The sequence below is a fragment of the Centroberyx gerrardi genome, chromosome 17 (assembly GCF_048128805.1).
Source record: "Centroberyx gerrardi isolate f3 chromosome 17, fCenGer3.hap1.cur.20231027, whole genome shotgun sequence".
NCBI classification, from domain to species: Eukaryota; Metazoa; Chordata; class Actinopteri; order Beryciformes; family Berycidae; genus Centroberyx; species Centroberyx gerrardi.
The window spans coordinates 6,855,374-6,867,649 of record NC_136013.1 but is presented as its reverse complement, the minus strand read 5'-3'; the positions used below and the strand labels follow the sequence as shown (position 1 = coordinate 6,867,649).

Below are 12,276 nucleotides of genomic sequence, written 5' to 3'. Positions count from 1 at the left end.
CTCTGTCACTTTTTGATCTCCTACTTCACCCAATTCACTTTCAGCCATCTTACTTGCTTCTGGTACAGCAATTGGCAGTTCTACAACTTCTTCCAGGATGACAAATTCATTCTGCATACAAGATTGAACAACCACCGATTCAGGTAATGCTTCTGGTAAGTTCTCCATTACATGTTGAGTAACGTCCTGAGTAATAACCTTATTTGCCTCATTGATTATTTCCTTTTCAATCTCCAGAGCGGCAGAGAGATTCTCTACCTTATTATCGATTTCCTGACAAACTATGACGTCTTTGGCTTCTGATACTCCCACTTCAAGCATTGTCTCAACAGTTGTCTCAGCTGACGGTAAATCAACATTGACCGCTTGCACTTGAATTCTATGATTATCCTCAATCTGTAGTGATGGCACATGCATCATCACAACCACATTGCTTTCTTCTGCTGTCTCAATTATATCATCATTAATAATTGGTGTTACAGTCATCATAGACTCAATTGCCTCCTTGGACTCTACTTCATTTGCCACTATGTCTATCAAAGATTCTTGAATGTCCGATGTTTTCACCATGGCAGTATCAGGTATTGACACTATTACATCTGTTAGATTACTTGTGATTACTTGCATCACTGGGGCATGCTCAACTACAACAGCCTCCATCTTAACAACTGGAAGTTCACCTTCTTTTTCTCCCTCAACATTGATGTCAGTGAGATGCACTTCTTGTATGGGCTCATCTGTAACTGAGGCAAAGTCATTATCTGCACAAGGTGCTGGGATGTCCTCAGATATAACTTGCTTTTCGAGGACCTGAACACTACTTTCCTCAGGATTAACAGAGGCTATGTGAACAGCTGTTAATGTTTGTAACTCATCTACCACTTCAAGGATGTGGTCTTCATCCTCAACTTGAACATCTTGTGGGACATCATCAGTGGTGTTTTCTATGATCTGATCCTCTTTTATCTCTAGAGCTTGAACTAGTTGTACCACAGCTTCACCCTCAATTTCATCTGTAACTGAGGTAATGGCGTTGTCAGTTTCTGGTTTGGGAATGTCTTCTAATAACATTTGCCTTTCAAGTTCGTGAGCACTACCCTCCCCTTCATCTATGACATGTTTTACAACATATGCTAATACTTCTAGTTCAGGAACATGCTCAACTTTAGCAGCATCCATTGTAATACTTGGGAGTTCATCTTCTTTTTCTAGGTCAACATTTACTTCAATGAGATGCACCACCTGTTTGGGTTCATCTGTAATGGTTTCTGCTGCTGGGATGTCCTCCGATATTACTTGCTTTTCAAGTACTTGAGCACTACCCTCCTCTGAATTTAAAGTGGCTGCTGTTAATGCTTGTAATTCCTCAAACACTTCAGGTATTTGGTCTTGATCCTCAACTTGAACTTGATCAATGGCTGTTAATGCTTGTAATTCCTCCACCACTACAAGTATTTGGTCTTGATCTTCAACTTGAACTTGATCAATGGCTGTTAATGCTTGTATTTCCTCCACCACTACAGGTATTTGGTCTTGATCCTCAACTTGAACTTGATCAATGGCTGTTAATGCTTGTATTTTCTCCACCACTACAGGTATTTGGTCTTGATCCTCAACTTGAACTTGATCAACGGCTGTTAATGCTTGTAATTCCTCCACCAATTCAGGTATTTGGTCTTGATCCTCAACTTGAACTTGATCAGTGGCTGTTACTGCTTGTAATTCCTCCACCACTTCAGGCATTTGGTCTTGATCCTGAACTTGAACTTGATCAATGGCTGTTAATGCTTGTAATTCCTCCACCACTTCAGGTATTTGGTCTTGATCCTCAACTTGAACTTGATCAATGGCATACTCTATGACCTGATAGTCTTTTTCCAATGGAGCTTGATCTGTCTGTACCACATCTTCATTCTCAATTTCATCTATTACAGCAGCAGTTGAATCTGCTTCATGGGGTTCCATTTCAGTGGGTTGTATTTCAGCTTGATTGGCCCCATCTATGGAAACTTCAGCTGTGTTAATTTTTTCATCCTCAGGCAATAGCTCTGTGGACACAGCTTCGTTCACTTCAGACATGCACTCCACCAGAGGTTGTCTCTCATCAGTATTTTCAAATTCATTTACGCTTTTTTGTGCCTGTGAAACATGGGCCTGATTTACTTCATCTACAGCAATTTCAGCAGTGTCAAACTCCTCAGTAGTAACCTCAGATACAACCTCTGTAGAAATAGCCTCAGTGACTTCAGATACACACTCTGTCTGAGCTGATGCAGCAAGTTCATTAATTGCATCAAACTCTTCAGCATTGAGACCTATGCATATACTAGTTACATCTGATGTTTGGTGTATTTCCAGAATTGTTGCTTCTTGTTGTACAGATGTGGCGAGTATTTGATGAGAGATAGAGCCAACTATTCTTTCTGGGTTTAGCTCATTTAAACATACTGGGACTGCATTTGGGGTTATGGAGATGGTTTCAACAACCTGATGCAGGAGGGCCTCTGTTTCCTTGACATCGTAGTCTGCTGGGACTGGTGTTGTGTTGCCAGATGTTTTTGAAGACTCTGTCAACTGGGAAACTGCAGAGACCATTTCAGTTTCATCTGCAAGTGTGATATCTATAGGCTCTGGCGCAGTAATAGCCTCAGATGTCAACTCTATCAGATCCTCCGCTATAGTGTCATCTCTAGCTACCTCCTCGGTGACTGAAGCTGGAGTAGCCATGCTCTCCTCAATTATACCCTCCTCTGGGATGTCACTGAGTTGTTGATGTTTACTGATGCATTCTGTTAGGTCATCAAGTTCTTCATTTGAAGCAGGAATTGTAGATGCCTGATTTTCTAAAGCATTATCATTGTCTTGGACTCTCGTGGGTTCAGTATGCAGACTATCACTAGGGAGGACTGGTTCAGTCATCTGACCAGATAGGTCTTGTTGGGGTTCAAGGTCTACTGCTTTGGGCATATGGCTTTCTATGACTGCCTGTGTTTGTACTTGATCCTCTTTCTCAAATGTATCAAACTCAGACAAGGGAACTACAGCTGGTGTCTCAGAGTCTTCATCATCTGATCCTACTTCCTTATCAGCCTCATCTGAAGATATCTGCTCTTGCTTTTCAGCAGACTTCCTCTTTTTTCGTCCTGGGAGGAGTTTCTTTATTGAAAAGGAGGACTCATCTTTATTCATTTCACTATCAGATGGTATATTATCTTTGCTTTCCTCCTCATCTTTGGCTTTCCTTTTTGGGGTGACAAGTCTTTTAAGTGATTTCCATGTCGACCCTCCATCACCCTCTGAAGGACTTCCTGCTTGCTCAGTAGAAGAAGCTAAAAGCTCATCTCCCTCATTAGAGATTTCTAGCGGTGACTCTGCACCATGTCTAGATTCACCATCTGTCCTGTTATCTCCCTCAATTCGGGGTGTTTCGTCCTCAGAGTCAGAGGTTTTTCGGCTCCTTCTCTTTCCTGATCCACACAAAAAGGCATCCCATGAAACAGATGAATCCTTTCTTTTCCTCGTCTCTTCTGTGCTGAGATCTGATAATTGTTCACCTTCACTTGGCTTTGGCTCCTCTAATGAGCCTGAGATTCCTGCCTCTTCACTGCTCAGGGAGGACCTCTTTACGCGCTTTTTCGGAGTCACAAGTTTTTTGAAGGAAGCCCAGGTACCATCCTCCTCTCCTCCTGCTACTTCTCCAGGGGATCGTACAGGACTCTCTTCTCTCTGATACTCTGCTGACTCAGTAGATGACAGGAGGTGATCGGAAACGTGCTCACCAGAGTCAGTCAGCTTTGAGTCACTTGATTTCCTGCCTCTCTGCTTTATGGAGAGTTTCTTTAAACTGGACCCAGACAGCAGCCTTTTTAGAGGACTACCTTGAACTTTGACCTTCTCTTGAGAACTCAGAATTTCAGGTTCACTGACAATAACCGTTGATGGTTCTCCGGGAGGTGATTTTCTTCCAAGGGCAATTTCAGGAGCATCAGTTGTCGAAGTTGTGTCTGATGTTGCAGGCAGGATCTCCTCTTTAAGTTTGTTTTCTTTATGGTCCAGCGCAACCTCAGCTGTCTCAACACCTAGACTAATCTCTTCTACCTGCTGTTGGTCTTGCCCACTTTCTTCCATCTTTGCTACAGCTTCCTGTTTCCTCATGTCTACCAGTTCTTTCCCAATTGTCTCCTCTGTGGCTTTTTCCTCTTCTGCAGGCTTCTTCTTCTTCCGTAAACCAGAAAAGATTCCTGTTGTAAAAAACCTTTTAATGGGAGAAATGACCTCTTCTGGATTAGGACTAGGTGATGTGGCGTCCGATTCTTTTTCAGGCGTGGTCTCCTTGCTGAGTGTCTTTTCCTCTTCACCTAAAGATATTGAGGTTGTTAGTGCCTCTACAACTTTAGCGGATGTAGTTTCCTCTTTGGCCTCTGTTGTTTCTGTGTTTTTTTCCTCTGCATTCTCCTGAATGTCTCCTGATGTCATGTCTGTCAGTGTAGGGCAAGTTGTTGAGTCATTATCAGTCTCTTGTGCCATGTTCAGATCAATATTCTGTTCAGCATTATCACTTGTGGTTTCCTTAGTGGTGGCTTTGACATCATCTGGGCTGCTTGGCTCTCCCTTATTGGTCTCAATGGGCACATCTGATGCTATTTCATCTTTTTCACCTGAGCCTTTCTTAACCGTCAATTTCAAACCAATGTTACTAAAAAATCTCTTAAAACCTTCATTGATTTCATTCAGCTTTGCCTCCGTTTCATTCATATCTGGTGGTGCTGCTTCATCAGCATCAGGTGATTCCTTCTCATTTATCTCAACATTTTCTAATGGTGTTTCCTCATCTTTAAGTGGCTCTTCTGCTTCTAGAACATCTTCTGGAGAAACCATGGCTGAACTTGTGTCACAGACTGAGAAAAGAAAACAAATATTGAATCATTCTTAAATTCCATATTGAATGGATTGCAAGGGATGAAAATACAAGATGATGATCAAGAAGATGAGAGCATGAAATTCTATATGATAAATAATAAATCACAACTGTGAGTACCTACCCTCTGCAACAACTTCATCTTCACAGTGACCATTAACTTCTGCTACAGAGCCATCTGTTTTTCCATTCATCCCAGAGATCTGCCCATTATTTTGGAAAGGCTGAAATAAAGCACAGAACGTAGAATGTACAATGTACCTTTGATCTTGTTTTTCAAAAGCACAACATTGCTTGCTGGCATGTATTATATTGTGTGGAAGCCCAAATCATTGAAAATAAGAACATTTACAATCTTTAAATAGACAATCTTGAACATTGGTTAGTGTGTGATGGTATTTACATGTACACTGGCTTCAGTTAAAAAAGCATTGCAAGAAACAGACAAACACAGTAAACAAACCCATGTATCAGGATGTGATACTTCTACTAAAGCAAGCAAGGGAATTCATTTAACTGAGAGTTCAAAATGCCTATTTTTGTAAATAAAGTCCATGATCCAGTCACTGTTGGTTGGGTGTGATGGTAGCCACATAGTTAGAGAACCCTAAAGATCACAAGCTCAAATCCCTGAGTCTGGGAGTTCCTAGTGTGGGAAGGGAAAGTGGAAAAAGAATCACTCTCCCTCAATAACTACTGTGGAGGTGCCCTTGATTAAAGCACTGAATCAACATTTAATCCAGTAGCACAGAAAAGAGTGGTTGTGGTTGTATTGGGCAGCTCCTAGCTCCAGCTTTGTGTGAGACTTTCCCTCCCCCTGCACCTACTACACCAATACAATGATGTAAAATGTTGTGTTCTTAGTTAACTTTAATGGTTACATAGGGTTGTAAGATCAATTCCCACGTCCAGCCATGGTTTTCACGTCTTGCCATGTCATGTTTTGACACACATTACAGCATTGTTCCTCCGTCTCTTTCTTTCAACAATGTGTTAAGAGTGTTGTGATTTTTTTGATGAATCAGGAATTGGCCTTATTCTTTACACCATACAACCAAATGATTGCATTATAGATATAAAAGGTAGAGTAAGATAAAAAATATTCATACAAAATTGAATTTATCTCATACAAACTTTTTTCCCCAGCTGTTGAGGAAGGCTGGGTGGGCCTACCCAGCCTAAACTAAAGCAGGGCTTTGGATTTTACAGTTCCCTCCACACAGTGCCCTGTGTGATAAAATGTATTCTAATAAAGATCGTTGCAACACCTTTTGCTGCAAAACTAACCTAAGTTCCTCTAAGTTTGTTTGATATATTTCACTAAATTCACTATAATTGTTTCAAATAAGATACATGATGTCAAAGCAATGCAGTCAAAGCATTTTTTCAAACACTGCTTTTTTAATGTGGAATAATGTGGCTTACATGGATGACTAATGCTTGAAGTATAAGGATTGAATTAAAATGTACAAAACCAAAACATTTTGGGACTTGAAATAGTTTTGCAACCAAGGGTATAAGTGTGACAGTCATCTCTTTTAGAATAAAGATGACCTCACACATTAGAAAAAAATATATATAACTCATTATTTGTGACCTATTTTTCATTGCCTTTTTGCTCATTTTTACTTCCAAACCCAAACATTTTGAAATAAGGCAGGTCAATGCACTTAGTCAAAGATAATATCACTGGATTGAAACAAATTCTTGAAACAAATTGAGTTGTTTTGCGGACAAGATAAATTATTTAATCCCATTGGCAATTTAAAAACTGAATAGATTTTAATTTAAAATGTTAAGACTATTCAAGACAAAATTTCTGCATTGAGCCTACTTATTCCATCCTTAGAAATCGAATTACCCAAAAGTCACAGAAGTCAAGCAATGAAATCAGCCCAATATAATAATTATTATAGCTCATATGACAGTAATAGCTCTCACTATTCTCAAAGGACAGTGCTGTCTAATTGACTTCCTGCCCGGCAGGGCCGAGTGATGTCGTACACAAATAATCGATGTAGCCTTGTGCAGAGTGCAGCGAAGGGGAAATTCCATCCGTCCCCCGGGAAAAGAGCTTTACTTAGGTTCCCCCAAGAATGGAAGGTCATTATTCCTCCATGCTATTTCCTTTTTCATCTGAAACAAATCCAAACCATTGCAACATGCAAGACGGAAACTGGATCTTCATCAGAGAGAAACCCAGCTCCTGGCAGACACCTCAAACTACCAAAACTGCCAGTCAGCATTTAGCAGCTTGCAAGAGTAACAATAACACAGGGGGCATAAACATAATATTTGCAACAACTTTAGCTTCAACCTCATGTCTTAGGATGGTTTGGTGATAATGCTTCCATACAACTGCCTTTAATGTTGTCAGTTAGACAAACTCAGAAGAAGTGGATGCTTGCTTCCAGTTACAACATAGCTGAAAAATGAAGAAAAAAAAAAAAAGTATAAATTAACATTTTTAATTAAAATTAAGTATCACTCCTAGAGAATAGCTGGGTGGGCTCCAAGCCGTTCATCCAAATTGGACAAGGACTTTCTTATCTTAGGGTTAATGGATATGTTGGCAAGCAGCACCAGCACTGTCCTGATACTTTAACAACAAAAACCAACCTCAGCATATTTAGAAGACCAACAACAATCACTGCCTGCAGGCTGACTCTATATTAAGCAATTACCAGGTTTATAATTACTGAAAAAAAATCTTCAATGTTAGCTAATTAAGAGAATCCACGATTATTGATTAGGCTCAACATGAAAGTTTGTAGACATAAACATGATAGGAGTCAGTTATGGCAATCCGAATCTTTGCGGGAAGTAACGCATTACCTTGTCTTCGATGTCTTCAATAATCTGCTCTATCTGAACATCATCCACTTGGCTGCTCTCCTCCTCAGCCACTGCAGCCTCCTTTCCCTCCCGTTGCGCAGATTGTGTGTCTCCCATTATCGGAACTGCAGCGCCTCTCTCCCGGAATGAGCCTTGTGCTGAAAATATCCCAAATGCGTACAAAAGGCAACGGGGGTATAGCTCCGGGAGTGTGAGACAGTCCGATCTCAAATGGTGCAGCCTGGACCTTGAAAACTCTTTTTTATCAAACACCTCCCCGCAGGATCACATGAAGCCTATATGAGTGTGGCCCGGCCCGGTCCGGCACGCCTCTCACTGCATCAAAAAACCTGCGGAGGAAACATAGCCTGTCCTCAAATGACTGAAGCAAATATCCGAGTAAGAAGCTTGGACACACACCGGTGCAGGTTCACTTCAAGGGACAATGATTGAATAGGGGGAAAAAAATCGTCACTCGTTGCTGGGAATGCAGAATGTGTTTAGGTGCCTGAGTCTTATTATGGGTAGCCTACTTTGTTGGGCTGTCCATGGAAATGCAAAGAGCCTTAAAGCACATTAGGATATATTGCAGAGCCCTATTTTGCTGTGTAATAATTTGCACATTTGTCAAATAGACTCATTATTTTTTACTTTCCAGGCAATTGTCTGACTCTCAATCACAGAATGAGAAATTCAGAGTTTTCAGGTTGTGTGATTTAAAATCCACAAACAAACTTTCAGCTAATTATTTCAGCTAATGAGAGGATATAGGCTACTTTTTGATTATAAATGGCCCCTGATCATAATCTGCTACCTCTCAAGAATGTTAACCATTGAGATCAACATTTCTTCTGGCCTACTTTGTCTTCTTCTTCTTCTTGAGTAGCTTTTTGTGTAGGCTACTTGTGCTTTTTTTGAGTACTTTTTCAAGTCAGTAATTTTACTTTTACATTAGTACATTTTTACTGAAGTACTGAACATTTTAAATCATATCTATTATAGAGTTTTTGTGGCTCTCCATAAGCAAGAGAAACTGGACCATCGTAAATTCACATATTGTGGAGCCATTCACAGTCAACGGTCAGACAACTAGATAGCACTCAGTAGAGCGCATACCTCCGCCAAACGCTATGCAATTGTTAATATATTATAGTTCCACATGTCAGATTTTCACCAAAAGTTAATTTCTTCCATGCCACATTACCAACTGTTCAAATTCTAGCCACTTTTAATTATTTTAACCGATTATCACAACACTACATGGCCAATCAACACTATATGTTCAGTGGGCCGCCCTTCTAACACTGGAAAAAAACGGCAGGGTGGTTATGTTGTTAGATTGGACCAATAACAGATGGTTTGCCTCTTCTTATGTCTGCTGATAGGCACACAAAGATTGATGGTGTTATGTGAATCCGTTCGGAAGTTATATGCCTTTTTAGTGAGAAGCCACGCCCACTGCCACACCCTCTTTGGCCAAACGGTATGAAAAGTTAATCAGTTCTTCCTTACTTGATGACCAAACTTTCCACAAAGTTTCATGGTGTTATGTGAATCCGTTCGGAAGTTATATGCCTTTTTATGAGAAGCCACCCCACTTTCACACCCCGCTTTGGCCAGTCGGTGTGAAAAGTCCATAACTCTTTGCCTCATGACCAGCATTTCCATAAAGTTTCATGGTGTTGCATGAATCTGTTCGGAAGTTAGGAGCTTTTTTATGAGAAGCCACGCCCACTGCCACACCCATCAGTGTGAAAAGTTAATCAGGTCTTCCTTGTCCCATGACCAACCTTTCCACAAAGTTGCATGCAAATCCGTTCATAACTATTGGAGTTATCCTGCTAACAGAAAAACAAACAAACAAACAGACGGAACGGGGCGAAAACATAACCGCTGTCCAACTCTGTTGGTGGAGGCAATTAAAACAAATGAGTTTGAACTCTGTCCTTTTAGAATTGGATTGCATGGGAAAGATGTGACAACATTCTCTTTTCTAAAAAGTAACTCAGTAACTTTTACTCTCAGTACATTTTATGTGAGCTACTTTTTACATTTACTTAAGTATTTTTTACATCATGTTTACATCAGCACTTACATTACATTACATTACATTATGTCATTTAGCAGACAGTTTTGTCAAAGAAACAAAATATCAGCAAAGTTACAGTAGGCTACTTACAGTACTCTTTCCACTACTGCTTATTACTAGTAAAAATACTTGTTATTGTTAATGCATTACTACTGTTGCTGTTGTTGCTGCTGTTTTTTATGTATTTGTGTACTGGCACCTAAAACCTCAGGTGATTGCGTAGCACCGACTTGACCCTTTTGAAGGGAAGCTGCACATCTAGTCCGTTAAATCACCGAGCAAATCTCATTATGAGGATCGTCATGTCATAGCTCATGACTCTGAAACTGATTGCTGGTAATACTGTTGGGTCTTGGTCAGTCTCACGGGAATAAGTTATCCCCCCCTACCATGACCATCTTGGACCCACTCCCACAACATCTGAGTTCAGTACTTGCTGTAAATAAACATGTTTACGTAACCGCTGCAGCGAGCAGATGTCATCACATCACTGTGCACGAGGTGTCAATGGGACACAGTTGTCCTGTTTGTGGACAAAACTGTAGCCTTGATGTGCAGCACCACATCCTTGTCACAAGTGACAGTGAAACATAACGGCAGAATGATGCGATTTTCAGTGGTTGTTTTTGTAGCAGTCCTTGGAAACATTACTGTGAGCAAACACTGAAATCCTGCACATATCCCAGGTGTACTTTACAGTGGGATAATGTGCAGTTTAAGCACTGTCCATGCATGTAAACCGGCTCTGAGAAGGTAAAAAGCTGAAGGTGTTCTGAGCAATTTCCTCTATATTCTTGTTTTATCTGTCCTATATCTCAAGAACAACTCCCCATCATCTCCATTTTACATTATTAATTTATTCATTATGGTGCATTCTATATCTGAAGTTCATCCTTTAATATCTCTAAATTATAGTTAAAGTGCTATTATTTTGGCAACAAAAGACTTAAATTACTATCCTTTGAAAAGTACCATATTTTGTTTTATGTTGTGCTCTCAATCATTATGGAAGTGAAGGTGTCACGTTTTTGTAATCATTTTTGAGAACAAAACTTTTCATATATATTATGTTGCATAGTTTAACATGGAACGTTTGGAAAAACTATTTGTTACTTATACTGGAAATAGAGTTGATTAGATCTTACACTGTACTTGAACCTATGACTTGAATGCATGGATAAATGGACATGCAGTCGGCTACTTATAGTATGCCTGCTGATAACCACACAAACACAATTGTGATTATCGGTCTACAAAAATGAAATCATATGTCAGCTTATGTAAGTCACCAAACGAAGATTTTAAAGTGGAGCAAGAAGTTTACTTGAAAATGGAAATCAACTGACTGGTCAAATGTTACTCTGGAAAACAGACTTTATCATAATGTCATTTGGAGATTAAACAGGGGCATGTGGACAGAATATCACGAGCAGAACAAGCAACTACACATGAAGCAGTCTGTCTCGGTTCTTTCATGTTGCCCACGCTCCAAGAACCTATTTGATAATTTAATGTTTAGAAGTGGGCAACGTTGCTGGAAAAGCATGACCTGGAACTAAAAGTAAAGTAACTTCAGACTGTATTCAGTGTCTTTATGCATAGAGGAATATTGTTGTAAGGATAACACATTAGCGTGGATTTGGACCACACTACCATGTTTGTGTTTTTTAGAGAACTAAATAGTGCTTAGTACAGTACTTAGTAGTGGTCTGTACCTCTGAATTACCTCTGAATTAGCAATGAACATTACAGAAGGGTTTCATCCCAAATAAGCCGAAAGTGCTCCAATTTAGAAAAAAAATTATATTCTTTACTCAATATTTTCAAAAATGCTAGACATAATTGCATCCTCAAAAATATTGCTATTTCTTAGCAAAGCATGGAAAGATAGCTAATAATTTTACTTATATCCCACAGTCAAATCAGTTTATTTACATGCCATTATCACATTAGTGATCATTTTGTAGAGTATTTGGAGTATTTTTCAAAGAATAGAATCTAGTTTTGGAATAGGAAAAGTGAGCTAACTGGATACATTAACTAACCTCTGAATGGTTAGCACAGCCACTTTTAACTAAGCAACAGTCCAGTATGATAGGCCAATTTGCTGCAGCATGCCAGGGGTGATCTCCTCATTCACCACTGTGCTAAAGTTGGGGACAGGCTTACTTTAAACAGCAGTGAAATATCACTTTTGGAAAGCCAGATCTTAAGGGAGCGCAGAAACATCTCCAAACACATGACAAACATCCATGTTAATTTGATCAGATGCTCCGAGACACTGGTGTTTCTGTGCAAATCCCAGTACTAAGCTAATAAGTTCAGTTAATTAGAGTCACAACTCACAGCTCGGGTAACTGGAAACTGCTGATGTTTTCTCCACTGATTACAGCATCCTACCTCCTGAGGCCTGAAGCAATAGGGTGGGGCCTAT

At 39.9% G+C, this 12,276-nt stretch overlaps 1 protein-coding gene across 1 annotated transcript; it reads right to left on the bottom strand.

Annotated features, from left to right (window-relative positions):
- Positions 1-2,570: 2,570 nt before the first annotated feature.
- On the bottom strand, positions 2,571-7,870 carry akap12a (A kinase (PRKA) anchor protein 12a). The gene is made up of 5 exons (XM_071896962.2): positions 7,754-7,870; positions 5,043-5,142; positions 3,561-4,898; positions 2,998-3,527; positions 2,571-2,582 (listed from the first exon to the last, which is right to left on the bottom strand). Exons 1-5 carry the CDS (start codon positions 7,868-7,870, stop codon positions 2,571-2,573), a joined length of 2,097 nt encoding a protein of 698 aa, XP_071753063.1.
- Between the last annotated feature and the right edge of the window lie 4,406 nt (positions 7,871-12,276).